Raw genomic sequence first — 14,415 nt, forward strand, 5'->3', positions numbered from 1 at the left:
AGGTAAATTTTCAGACAGAAGAAATACCAGCTGATTTGGTGATATGGCAACCCTACATCTTATCCACGTGGCAACAACACTGCTAAGAAAAATGTCTGTGTTTGGTTAAGGGGTCCACCCAAACATATGGTATGTACAGCATGTGAGATGTGGCTTCTTTCGTATTCTTTGCAAATAATCATTTAATAAATGGCACCTGAACTTCTGTACTTCAAAAAAGAACAGATAAAGCACTTCTTTCACTCCTTATTTTTACTTTTAAAGGAAAGAAGATGAAGAACACAATATGCAGTACCCGACAGCTACATGAAAGAGATGCCTTTAAGTTGCTATAGTATCAGCCTATTTTTCACTTAAGTGCGTTATTGAGGCACATATGTCCTCATCTACAACATGAAAGATAATCTTTTCTAAAATACTCAATATTTGAAGGACATGAAAGTCATACAGTTTGTTACTCAAAGCTGGGACAAAAATTCATCAGAGATCACCTTAGAAACACAAGTGAGGTAACTTTTTAAGCAGTTCACAGACCCGATGGATATTTGGACAGATATTTGTTCATTATTTCACCGCTCTACAGGAAACATAACCACTTGTCTCATCCATAACTCCTTCTGAAGCTCAGAGGTCAAAGTTTGACCACTACTCAAACGTATACAGCATACAAAATTTAACCAAAGTTTCCTGATTAAACTGTGTCTGGTAAAGATCTTTACTGAAAGAATTCCTTAAGAAACAGTAGGCTTTTACTTCTATTTTTAAGTTTAAAGAATCCATTTAAAAGTTAGCAGCTGCCAAAGTATAGCAACACCATTCCTGACAACAGAGCAAAAGGCAAGCACATCTTCCAGGGACATTCCTGAGGTTAGGGAAGGATTCCCTGCTTTTCTGACAACAAACTCTGTGCTGTATGTGTATGGGTACTTTGTTTTCAGCATGGAATGCTTTAAAAAATGCAAAGTACAGAGTCATAGGATTTATTATCCAAGCTTAAGAAAAGCAGAAACAGAAAAAAGTCCTGGGAGACATGGTAGAAAATGGAGATAAGAGGGCAAGATGCTATCTATGTCTGAGAAGGACAAAGTAGGTCAGAGATAAAATGTTGTTATTCCTTGGGATGCGAAGAACTTAAGTGTCTTTTCTGTGTCATGTTCAAGGATTTAGTATTTCTACTAAGGGAGACAATATACAGAGAGCATAAAACAGTCTCAAAGAAAACAAGGCTAGAAGAGCTCTTCAGATCTCATTTAGCCTAACATCCTTCTGAAAATCTGACCTGGTACACTTAGACCATTTCTGACAAATATTTGTCTAATCTATATTTTAAAACTTCTCATTAGGAGGGCCCCTCACCTCCCTATTCCAGCCCTCAATGAACCTCATGATTAGAAAGCACTTTTTAATATCTAATCTTGCTTCCTGCAACATAGATCTGCAGTTTCCCATTCTAATGTCAGTGGACATAGATAGTTTATTCCCTTTCTTTGCAAGAACCTTACAATACCTGGAGATTTATTACGCTTCCCAGGCCTTACCGAGTAAGCCCAGTTTTTCAATGTAGCCCCACAGTTGGTGCATATGTTTTTACAAGTTTGTAGTTGTGTTCCAGATGTGTACTTCAGCTCTTTCCAAAGGTGAGCTAGCAATTTAGTTTTTAAAGTGCAGAGAGTAATTTTGTTCTGCTTGTTAAGAAACAGAGTTAGTACGAGCTTCACAGTAAATTTTTCAAACAGACTTCCTGGAGAAGGCGAGTTGTACATGTAGGGATAACTAATGCATGGGAATAAAGCATGTAATATCAGTTAGGAGCAATACCTGAGCAGTTTTGGTTCATATCTCATCCACATCTTCCCCTTAATTCACCTTCATGGAAATCCTGCATTCCAGAACCATTAATTTCTCTGCTTAGAAACTACCTTTGTCTTTCTCAATCCAAGTGACTGGGTAAGAGCAGATCAGGAATACAAGGTGCAGGCAAGGGGTGCATTTCTTATAATATCTCTGGTTTGAACAGAAGCACGTAGGTCAAAGGAATTTATGTGAAAGCCTTTATTCTTAAGATACATCAACGCTAAATTTGCTAATTTGGAAAATTTGTTGAAGAGACGTTTGAAAACTTAAGACAATAAATCCAAACATAACCCAACAAATGTGAGACAAGTACACTATACATTCTGATTTTAGTTCACTGCTTTTTGTAGTATGACTTTCCATGAGCCATGTAGCAGCAGCTGACAGCAGCGGCTGTGTCCCTGTGTGGGTGCAGTGACTGTTTCATGAGAAGCTTCACCTTAAAAAGTTCTCCCTCTGTAACCACCAAGCTTTATTCCTATCAGGGCCACATCCAGCACCATGGGAGCCATGCAGCTACCCTGTTCACGAAGGAGGAATGCACAGGCAAACATCTGTCTCTTTAACCCAGAACAAGGTGACAAAGGAGCACATAGTGTAGGTCTGATCAGTGAGGCTCTGAAATACATCTTGCTGAGGCAGCGCATGCTGCAAACCATATGAAGCTGGAAAAGTCTCCTGGGAACACAGTACTGTGTGTTTCCCCTGTCCTTAAGTATTTGCCAACTGCCACGGTCAGAAAGAGGGCACTGAGCTAGAGGGATCATTGCCTCATCTCAGCAGAGTAATTCTTATATCAGTCAGTCTCTTAGACTGAAGATCCAGAGACAAATCATGGATACAAAGTTTTAAATATGATGCCGGCACAAGTTGTGTGGAAAGCACAGACCAAACTCCATGAAACAGGAGACTTCACAGATAAACCACAACCCTGTGGTCTTCAGGAGAGACTTGTTCTTCCCCAAACCTGACTGCAATACTTATCTGGGGAGGGAGGCAAGCCAAAACAGGTGATGGCACCGTGCATTGTCAGGGCAACTCTCACTGACCATGAGGTTCTGCAGTCCATGCCCTCTCTGAGCTGGGCACAGTGGGATCAGCAGGCTCACAATGGGTAGCTTAGAGCAAAGTACTGTCAGTAATGTTTTAAGTGGGACAGGTGCCTAATGAGAATGCATAGCCAGAACATACTAATGCATGAAAGGCCTTAGAAATCCATCTTAGCATGACATTTGCTCACCTACTGCCAGAAATAAGGCCAGCTAAAAGTGACATTTTAATATTTTTGGAGAACTGGAGCAGCAATGGACTTTTTAGTGGTCCTCAAATGACACTGCTATATACCCCTAGATGAAGCTGAAACTATATCTTTGTACATGATAATGTGCAGCAAGACTTAATAAGGTTTCAACTCTTGCACACACCTAACTATGCAGGTTAGTCTCCAAATACTCTTGCAAAACATCTGCAAATCTCAATTTTTTCAGGATTAGCAGCACCCTGAAAATTGGAACAACCAAATTTGAAGCAAAAGCTAAGAAAAACATACTAAATCCCCTGTGTTTTTGTGCAGTCCCAAACATAATCATAAAAGTAGTAACAAGAGCAAGTTTTCTAAACAAAAAAAAAAGTGCTCTCATTTGAAGAAAGAGAAAACAAAAAATACAGTATAGCATCAATAGTAAGGATTTCACTTATTCATGAAAGTATGGCTGCACCACAGCCACAAAACCTCATATCCTACCCAGATATATCATTCATTCATAACCCTTAAAGAAAAAGAGAATGGAAGAAGGACACCTTACGCTGGGGGAAAGGAAATCTGCAGTTAACAACATCACCCTATCCAGCAATTTGCCAGTGAGTCAGAAATAAATGGCAATAGCATCATAGCCCCAAACATGATGTGAACATTGCATGACATTCAGAGACCTAAAGAGCTTACGTTTTGGAAGATCTAATGTGTTTTTCCTGTTGACATAAAGCTGGATCCACAAAACAATATTTCTGACATGTCAGTCCACAAAATAGTCATGGAAAAATACAGGGACAGAGTTTTTAATCCTAAACCATATTGTTCAGAAGCTCTGGACTGTTACGGTTTAAAGGTAACTTGGCCCATTAAAGGGATAGGAAAGTTTGGATACAGATCCAAACACCCTCCATGTTTGGCAACATGAGTCAGTTTGTATCTTATTCATCTCTAATCACAAACAATTATTTTTAGTTAGGATTCCTTGGGCCATGGGAGCTGCCAGCTGCTGGATTCTGAAGAAGACCCAGCCATAACTCATGTCTCCAATTACAAGTTTCAGGCAGGCAAGGTAGCATCTTTGCATGCTGCCTGGGTGAGGTGTGGGAAGGTGATAAGCTGTAGTTGCCCTGATCAGTCCAAGTAAAGATGAAAAGTTCAGAGACATAGTTTACTGCTGCAGGTGGGTAGCAAACTCCCATACATCACTCAGAACAAGCATAACTCTCCTTAACAGCGTCCCAGGTATGAAAGCAGGCCCACCCCAGCCCATCAACACATGGCGAGAGTTGCAGCCTTGCAAAGACCTTTTCCCCAGTGCTAAAGCGCAGCCAAAGCAGCCCTGTGTGAGTTGCAGTGGATGCCACTGTGTCTCTGCCACACTGCAATGCTGCTGTAAGGGAAAGACACAATTCCACTCACAGGAATCCTGCAGACAGATCCTGGAGACAGATTTGTGGATGCAAGTAAGACCTTTCAAAGAAAGAAGGCAGGTTAAGAATAGCCAGGGAGGGAGGACAGGAAGCAAAAGCCAAGAGGCTGTGGTTACCTCTCCTGACAGATGTGACTTTGCAGAGAGGCAAAGGGGATTTGCACAGCAGGTCTCACCCAGAGCGACTGAGGCTGATGATTTCAATAACACTGCCCCAGGGAGCGAAGGGCTCCAGGCTCTGGCAAACAGTCAGTCTGAGCTGTGTCAGCTGCACCAGAGTGCTGATTAGGCACTTTCCTCGTCAGAGCAGACCCATTCAGCAGGAAATGAGGCCACATACGTGCTGCCAGAGCTGAGAAAGCCATATCCTGCGGGTCAGAGGCTCTGCTTGCGTGCGTCAGCGCACTTCAGAGCAGCTCAGGGAGGTGCACTGGTGTACGGAGAGAGCTGTGCACCCAGCCCGTGGGAGAAAAAGGCAGTTGTACTGCATGTTCATTTGGCCTTTGGGATTTTTGGTACATGGGTAAAACTGTCAGGGTGTCAGATAAGAGGCATGAAAAATCTTGAATAAACATTTTACAAAAGCAGAAATATCTCAGCTGCAACAAGTGGGTGGAAGGGATGGAAGATTTTAACAGTGAAGTAATGCAAATCATGCAGTTGCAACCCTTGATGCTGGCTGCCCCAGTTCCATTAGCAAACTCTTCCAATCCAGGCACAAAGGAAGGTTACAGACCACCCATCTGCAGCACAGAGGTTACAACCTATTTGCATAAAATCATCCAACAAGTCAGCATTAAACGTGGGAAGATGAGAGGTCAGAAGTCTGTGTTTCTCCACAGCTCACTCGCCTGACTAGTGCTGTTTGGCTCATGAGTATATTCCAAGAGATTGGCAAAATGTAGATTTATTAGGTATGTTAGGTGCTGGGTTGCCTAATGAATGCTGCTGGTGGTACATTTTAGTGAAAAGACAGAGACCTATGCACAGCAGCTTACAGTCCTGTTCCAAGCTGTGCAAAGAAAAGCTCTCCCTTAGTGAAAAATCTAAAAGAGCAGCTTCACCTGAGCTTATTTATGAAGTGAAAAGTCAAAAAGATTTTCAGCCCAAGCCACTTTTAAAGGTACATTTGAAACTTTAGAATAAATATCCCTTTAAGAATAAGAATGACTTTTTATGTTCTTATGTTATTGAAGAACTTTCAGAATGGGAGAAATAAACAAAATAATTCTACACAAAAACCCTGAACACACAGGGAACTGTCAAAAGTACAGAGATCACAAGCTGCAAAACAGAAAGAATAAGTTTTCAGTAAACTGTCAGGCATAAGAGATTTCAGAAGTCCAGGTATGCCTCTGACTCTTATCTTCTATCATAGGCTATCATATATGGAACCTTCTCACCATTTAATTGATCTAGCTCTGTCCCGAAGCTCATTAGGGTTCTTGATGCAATTAAAAGGAACTGTTACTGCAAACAGTAATTGACAACAACAAACATTGATACTGATTCTCATAGTGCATCTTTCAGCTCTGTAGGCTCTAGGCACTTACATGAGAGCTTAGGCAGCCCTTACTGATACCTTTACACCAGAATTTTGTACACCCCATTAAGAAGTTAGCAGACTGAAGGCATGAGACATGGAGTGAGGCATGACTGAGCCTAGCAGAATTATATGAGAAGGAATAAAACATCCATCCAGCCTAATATCTTTTCTCAAACAATGGCAAGCAGCAGATACTTTGGAAAAGAGTATGCAAAATCAGTCATCCCCTGTTTCCTCTCAATCAGCAGTCCAAGAACTTCCTGAAATGGAGTTTCCATCAGGACCATCAAAGTAAATATTTGCTGGTAGAGTTTTTTTTGTGAATATGTCTGTTTGTTTTTGAATAAGCTTATCTCTTTGATAGGATTTCCCTTTGCTGTATTAAAGGAGTAGATTCAAATCTATAAATTTTAATTAGCTCCCCAGGCTATAACTTTTAACAACTCCTTCTGCTTCCTCAAAGCTGCTGATTGTTCTGTGCATAATCCAGACCTGTCATTCTCTTGTGAGGAGTCTTTGCTATATGGACAAAAAAGTCTGTCCCTGGAGGAAACAAATTGTAACATTTTAAAGGCAGTGTTCAGTCTCATAAGGATCAGATTTAGCACATGCTAAATTGTCTGTGATGCTTAAAAGCAGACATGTATTATCCTGCCCAAGTGATTACTAGAAGAGGGGTGGAGTAGCTAAATCCGTACTAATTGCCCTATCCAGGGAAGCAGGAATGCCAAAGTGTTTGTATCATCCACACTTGATGCAACCCTAATATATAATCAGTCTTAACCCACCATACGTGCTGGTAAAAGTATTAAATCCATGTCTCTGGGGATGTAGGCTTTCAAGTGATAAACACTTCAAAAGTAGCACAGGGGAAATGCTGCAAGGTGACAACTTCCCTTGTCCTTTCTGGCCTAGCAGTGTAGGACCATTTGGCAAGACAAGGACAATAACCTTGGGGTGATGCACCTTAAGGTGCTATATCAAACTGTTTAGACTCCTTTAGAGAGAGAGTAAATACCAGTGGTCAGTAGATGTGGTGTCACAGCACAGGGCAAACACCAGAGCCGTGAGCACAACGTCTTGGCACAGGTGTCTTAAACGTTCTACAGCATTCTTCCTCATGCCTGCTGGCCGTGCTGCCACCAATGATGCCTGCTCAGCTGGTGCTACAAAAAAAATCTAGGAGCCGCAAGCTGGGGTGAGACAAGAAAGGGTTTAATTTTGCCAAGGCAATAGATGGTAAACGACGCGCGCCCTGGGCTGTGCCCGGGATGTTACATTTATAACAATATCTGGCCAATCCCAAGTGTGTCCACCCTATAACTTTTGGCCTGGTCCACCCCCTGGCCCACCTCCTGGAATTGGGTCGGGGGGCTTTTTGGGACCCCCTCTTCATCATTCTTCATCATCTTCGGGGTACAGAGAGCAGAGTCACCCAGTTCCTTGACTCTGTCCTGCGGTTTAGGCCAAGATACAAGCGTTCTCCAAACAAGACAGGCTTGCCTTGACTAAGAGACTAAACATCTTCTACTGGATATGGGAATAGGGTTGATATGGGGAGTATGGAATGGGGTGAGAGGATTAAGGAATGTATAAACTAAGGGGTACTACGGGGAAGAGGGAGAAAAGGGTTTGTTTCTAAAATCTGCTTCTATTACCTATAAAACTTATAAGGCTTACAAAATTAGAAAAATAAAAAACATTAGGGGGCTTAAGGCATCACCAACAGAGCCCACGGAAAGGGAGACAGCACTAATTAAAACAGTGAGGGAATGGTGGTCCTATTCCAGTTAAGGAGTGGGATGAGTGAAACCGACATGAGGGCTTGCAAAATTTTCAGCACCTCGAGGAAAGCTGAGAGGATGCCCAATACAGCCTTCCCATCCCAGCACTGTATCCCACAGCCTCCAGCTACTGGGCTGCCTCACCTGCTCGTAGAGAAGCTTTCTGTGCTCCGGGGGGGAGGGAGTTGCCGCTTCCTGTCGACACAAATCCGTGTCTTTTGGGCAAAATGTGTTTTTGCATGGGGGGGATCACGGAGGCTAGAGATGGAGCATCCCTGTCTAGCCCTAGTGCCACCCCACAGGCATGGGATGGAGAGAAGCGACAGGGAAAGGAAACGAGAAAGAAAGGGGAGTTGAATGGGAGGCAGGACAGTGGGAAGCGTAAAGGAGTACAGAGGGAAGGAAGAAAGCGGCAAAAAAAAAAAAAAAGGAGGAGAAAGGGGAGGAGATGAAAAGCAAGGGGAGAAGGGAGGACCGGGCGGGGGAGAGGCGAGAGGCCCGGGAGGAGAGGAGGGAGGCAGCTTGTCAGAGAGGGACGGGACGGGACGGGACAGGACAGGACGGGACGGGACCGGACCCAGCGCCCCGCGGGCCATGCGCCTCCTGGCCACGGCGCTGGCCGCCCTGCTGGCCACGGCCCCGGGCCCAGGTAAGCGGCACCGCGGGTGCTCATCGGCGGTAGCTCAGCCCCGCCCGAGATGGGGCAGCCTCCCCTGGGCCCCCGGGCTCCCCTCGGGCCGCCGCCGCCCCTGCGCGCCGCGGAGCGCGGTCCGGTGCCGGGTCGGGGTCCCCCCGCCGCCCGCACCGGGGAGGCGCTGCGGCAGCGCTGGGGCTCGGGCGGCGGGACAGGGGCTTAGCGGGACCTGGGGAGCCCGGCAGCACGGCCGGGAGGGGCGCCCCTCCTCCGACCCCCGCCCCGCCGGTCCCGACCCCGCTCCGCCGACGCTTTCCCGGGCTCCCGGCAGTAGCGCTTCTGCACAGCGACTCGATCCTTTTTAGAAAAGAAAACCCTTTCCGTGCAAAAGTTCACGGAGATAGGTCCTCGACCGTCTTCTGTGTCAGGCAAAGCGAGACAAAGGGAGGTTTGAGATTGTTTTTTTCCACAGGTGCCCTGATCCCATAGGCATCAGGTGGAAATGCAGCCCGTAGGCCACTTGTAAAAAGCCTCCTCCATTTAAGACCTTTATACCTCCAAAACCAAAGGTGCATTGGACAGCTTCTGTGTCCTGAAGCTGCAAAACGAACACAAAGTTCTGAACAGACACAAAGTATCTGAACTTCCAGATGCAGTGAGGTTAGAGGGGTGGGGAAGCCCTAGTCCTTCAAGGTTAATGAAAGAGTTGAATGTAAATCTTCACCACAAAAGGGCAGGAGATGGTGGAGGCAGATGTTTGGTTCAAGTCCATCTTTAGTCAATGCAGAAGCTTTCTGCGAGGGGGAGTCTCTGACTTGTGAAACTTGAAGACAGATCTGTTAACTGAAAACAGCTGGTTGCTTTTTGGTGCTGTTGCTAGCCAGCTCCTAATTGTTTTCATTTAAACAAAGAGCTTTACTTCTTCTTCACTCATCTGCTCTTTTTAATTGTAGAGAAATCAAAATAAAGCAGGCTTTGACAGTAGCATAGTTTCCTAGAACAAACTACAACACAGATAAAACCCATCCCATATGCTTGTGGTCGTGCAAATTTGAGATCAGAAGGTAACCATCCCAGTGGCATGCTTCTCTAGTCCCCCAGCTATCTGTCAGTCCTCCTAGTCCTGAAGGATTGGTTGTAGACTCTGCCTGTTGGTCTCCATGGAGGAAGGAAGAGTGGCCTATATACAGCACTAAACCTGGACTGTGAACAGTTGTGCACAGGAGCAACTCCACCCGTATCTCCACTTGAAGTCACTGGGGTTATCCCACAGAAACACAACCATGCTGAAACTGCTCACCACATGAAAGGACCAAGCAGTGACTGTAAGGCCTTTGCCACTGTTCTAGCACAGGCAGAGGGGATAGCCCTGGAACAAACAAGTTTCTGGCTGCTAGAAGTATAGTTTGGTACTCTTGGCAGTGCTGTGAAAATGTTTTGCTATGTGATATGGCAGACAGCAAAGTCCAGACCTAGCTAATTCTTGGAATTGAACTGGTCTAAGCAGAAGTGGACAATTTGCAAAATAGTAGGATTTTTTAAAACAGAGCTTAGTCAGCAGTCACCTTTCCTGACTCCCCACAGGCTAGTGAGACATGCAGGTGGAGAGTACCAAAGAAGCAAACAGCTAAAAGGTTGGGATGGGGGCAGCTAAGTGAGCTGTTTGCGAAAAGAAGAGACATGTTTGATGACTAAGCACACTGCAAAGGAATCCTCAAATCTTTGACTCACTCTCCTTCCCCTTTCTATAAATAGTTTCCCTTTCCAAGCAGAAAAAAAACTAAAACTCTTGTGGTGAGCTCCACCTGAGCAGCTACATCATGCTATATTGGGAAGGCAGGAGAAGGAAAACAGCGATTCCTCATTTGAAACAGCAATCCGAAGTCCAGAAATTCAGTGCTCTGTTGGCACACAAGCCTGCTCTCAAGTTGTGGAGAAGTCTCCAGTTCTTGGCAAGGAGCCCATTACAAGGGTAAACCTCATGTTGAGCCTGATCCAGTGCCTGCTAAGGACAGGAGTATATCCACTAATGTCTGGGAGTCCTGAAGAGGGTTTTCCTTTCCACATAAGAGGTATATGAACTCTTTCCTCCTGAATCCACCACTGTTCCTGCTTCAGTGGCAGTGGGAGGATTAAGTCAAATGGATACTGTTTTTCTGTTTTATATAAAGCATCACCTGACCCTGTTCAACATGAGCTGATATCATGGTAAAAGCATCAGGGGATTTCCAAAACTCTCCCCTTTGCTGCACTTGTGCAGCTGCACCAATAGCAGCCACAGAAGGAAGATAAGGAGATGGGGTCCCACTGATCAGACAACGTGAAGGATGCAAAATTTGATATGTGCTTATGAAAAGGCATGTCCCCAGAGGAAAAGTAGAAGCCTTAGATATAAAATACTGATGTTTGTATGAGTATAAACAGCTAGAAGGGGGTCAGAGACTCCACATACAATGCTGCTTTATCTTCTTGCAGAGGCTTCCATCATCACCATATCTGAGTTCCTCTGTATTTTCTCTGGGGTACTTTTTGGCACTATGTTCCACCTAGTTTCAAATTAAACAATGATTCTTTTGCCTTTTATTTTGGGACTCTATTTCACAATTACTCCTAGCCAGCTTTTTCAAACCAGAAGTTCACATGTCAGGAAAATGACATAATTGTTTTTCTTTACAGTTTTCATGACATGTTCATAATTTCAGTAGAAAAAGGTCTGCATTTTTCATTTCCCCAAACCATAATTTTATAAATGATTTATTAAACATTTATTGCCTAAGGACTCCAAAAAGTGTTGAAATTCTAAACTTACTCCTTATTTACTAAGCAGCACGACCTTCAAAATTTAGTCTTATTTTGATGGCAAAGGCAGCCATTTATAGCCTTCACATCTGCCAGGTCAGGTAACTCCAGCAAGTAATAACAGAAGTTTTGTACCTAGAAAGTTTTTGGTGGGATTCAACCTTAATTTTAAATTTCAGCATTGTGTTCTACTTGTGTGCTTTCTACAATCCAGAATTACCTCTTTCTTTGACATTTGCATGAATTGCAGACATCAACATCAAGGAGAGATAATTTTGTCAATAATCTCAGCCATGCTTAGCTGTAGTTTCCTGAAGAGATTTTTTAAAAAACCCAAACCATTCTTTATGCAACTTATTTTCTCCCTCATAAATAAAAAATTAATGTCTACTTGGAAAATACACACTCTTCAGTAGAGCTTTCTATTGAAATGACACAAAAATAATTATTTTACTATTCATTTTCAGAGAGTTCTCAAACAGTTGCAATATAACTTCTTTAATTTAGTGGATTTACTTTAAGTAAGGTGATACAATTCACTGCTTCATTTCACAGCTTCACTGGGGCCATAAAACCAGTATCTCTGCCTCCAACACTCCTTCAGAAATAGAATGGAAATACTTTACTTGCTTATTTTGAGGATAAATATGTGTTTGTGTTTCAGGAGCTGATGTCATACAAGAGTCTCTGCCAAAACGCACATCTCCTGTGTTAAAATGTTGCTTGCTGATGTGCTAGAAAAGTGTCCAAAAATGAAAAAAATCATTCTCTCAGAGTTGAAATTCTCATCAGTATTTGACTACAGTACAGTATTCACATAACAGGAAGCTTAATGTTCACAGTTTGGAGGACATTTCATGCTTTGCAGAGTGCATTGCAGGGAGTGCTTGCTCACTGCTGAAATGTGGTTCTCTCTCTAGCGGATGCCCTCAGACTGGTAGATCACACATTACAAATCACGTAGGGAACACATTGCCACAATACACCATTGGTCAAAAATAGATCAGTCTCTGATATGACTAATAAGGACATTCTTGATGTACATTAGGAAGGAAATAAAATGAGTGTTGATTCCCATGGCTCAGAAAAGCAGTCCAGTATAAATCGGTTAGGTCAGGAAAGGAAAATCTTCCTCTAATGAACAGCTATGAACACTTCTTTCAACCTTCACCTGTTGTTAGAAGTAAAGTGAGAGGCAAACAATTGGTCTAAGTGACGTTCATGATGGAGAACATTCAAGACAAGAATCAGAAATTAATGGAACAATGAAATAATCATTTGTCCTGATATGATCTCATGTCATATTTTATCATGCAGATAATGTCAGATTAACTTGAATTGTAGTCAGAAGGACTAATCTGACAGATTTAGCTCAGGTTTCAAATGACCATTTAATTATGACAAGGAGAATATTACTTAAAACAGAGGACATGGGGAACTGTAGCATATAGGGGGTTCAGTGGTCTTTCAGTGATCATCTGTGGAACAGTATGAGATAAGGTTTGCACAAATAATGTCTAAAAGAAGTAGATGGAAGCATGCACGTTGAAATTGTGACCTTGTCAAATCAGCAAAAGACGAAGATAGCACGTAGGAAAAACTGAGGATGGGACAACAGGAGTGGAGCAGAAGTTAGTAAAGCAAAGTCACGTACTTGAGGATTAGTAAGAATTTCTTTGATGCATTAGGAACTGAACCACAAATGACAAAGAAGAGAAAACACGCAAGTATGCTATTTATTTATAAACTGACATATAATCACATGCAGAAGTGTCATGAAAAAGTACAACATAATTCTAGGATATAGCAGGCAAGGTATATTCCAGTCAAATCGGAGAAATACTGTGAGTATTCCATAGGACACTGGAAAACTTCTCTCCAAACACTGACTATAATTGCAGTCAATTACTTTAAAAATTTAAAATTATTACAATCAACCCCAAAATTTAAACTGTAACCAATGCAGAGAAGGGCTGCTAAGGTGAATAGGGAAAGGAAGACACTACTTACTAGAAGAGACTAACAGAGCTTGGCTTCTTCAGCTCAACAAAGCAAAGGAAGGCTGAGACACCAGATAATTGCTTTCTATATAGAGTCAGGAAGCAAGCTGAGAGAAGAAAACACTATTTCAACTTAAAGTTGGCACAGGAACAAATGGGCACAAACCGGCTATTGAAATCACTCTTGTGGGTCCCTTCCAACTCAGCATATTCTGTGATTCTGTGATTTAGCCTGGAAGCCCTAAGAAGGATGCAAGTTGTCAGAAGAGCTGGTCATGGAACAGCTTTCCAAAAGCCATTCTTGGCTCTTGCTCCAAGCAAGTTTTAGATCAACATTTGTTCAGGCTGATGAAAGATTGCATGATGTTGATCCTACGACAGCAGCAAGGTCTCCACATCAGCCCTGTGTTACTGATTAGCAACAGCAAGAATACTAGAACAGACTCTCTGAAGGAGGGCTTCATACCACCTTTAATATTCACAGAGAAGCAGATGATTTCAAGTTATACAAGCTCATTAAATTGCTGCACATTAAACAAATTCCATCAGTTTATCTGCTGTGGGCTTGCATGCTGAGGCAGATTATGGTGCTGTTGTGCCAATATGGAGGATTCTCATTGTCTTTTTTTTTCTTTACAGATGTTTGTGAGGCTTTAAATGTGACGGTCTCTCCTGGACCAACAGTGCAATACTTCGAGGGAGATAATGCTACCCTTTACTGCCACATTTCTCAAAAGAGAAAGACAGACAATTTGCTGGCTGTGCGGTGGGTCTTTGCTGCATCACCTACCCAGGAGCATCTGATGATCAAAATGACAAAGTTTGGGTCTGTCCAGTACTATGGAAATTATACTCATCATTTCCACAAGCAAAGACTTCATCTTCTTAAGGAGAAACATGGAACTATGTACAAATTTCTTATTTTAAGTCTCCAGCAAACAGATCAAGGACGTTATATATGTAAAGTCCAGGAAATCGGCAAACACAGGAATAAGTGGACAGCATGGTCAAATGGCACAGCAGCTACTGAAATAAGAGGTGAGAGACTACGGATTTCAAGTCTATCATTTTTTCTTGTCCTGTGATCCCTTTTTTTTCTTGAGAGTTCATCCGT

The 14,415-nt window shown here is 42.9% G+C and overlaps 1 protein-coding gene across 1 annotated transcript in view; it reads left to right on the forward strand.

Annotated features, from left to right (window-relative positions):
* The first annotated feature begins 8,423 nt into the window (after positions 1 to 8,423).
* Positions 8,424 to 14,415, forward strand: part of VSTM4 (V-set and transmembrane domain containing 4) — a 35,386-nt gene continuing 29,394 nt past the window's right edge. Inside the window, exons 1-2 of the mRNA XM_027672283.1 lie at positions 8,424 to 8,517; positions 13,941 to 14,339. Coding sequence (XP_027528084.1) covers positions 8,463 to 8,517; positions 13,941 to 14,339 — 454 coding nt within the window. The 5' untranslated portion in view covers positions 8,424 to 8,462. The remainder of the gene's footprint in view (positions 8,518 to 13,940; positions 14,340 to 14,415) is intronic.

Source organism: Neopelma chrysocephalum, unplaced genomic scaffold, assembly GCF_003984885.1.
Source record: "Neopelma chrysocephalum unplaced genomic scaffold, ASM398488v2 Primary Assembly neopelma1_97390, whole genome shotgun sequence".
In the NCBI taxonomy this organism is placed as follows: domain Eukaryota; kingdom Metazoa; phylum Chordata; class Aves; order Passeriformes; family Pipridae; genus Neopelma; species Neopelma chrysocephalum.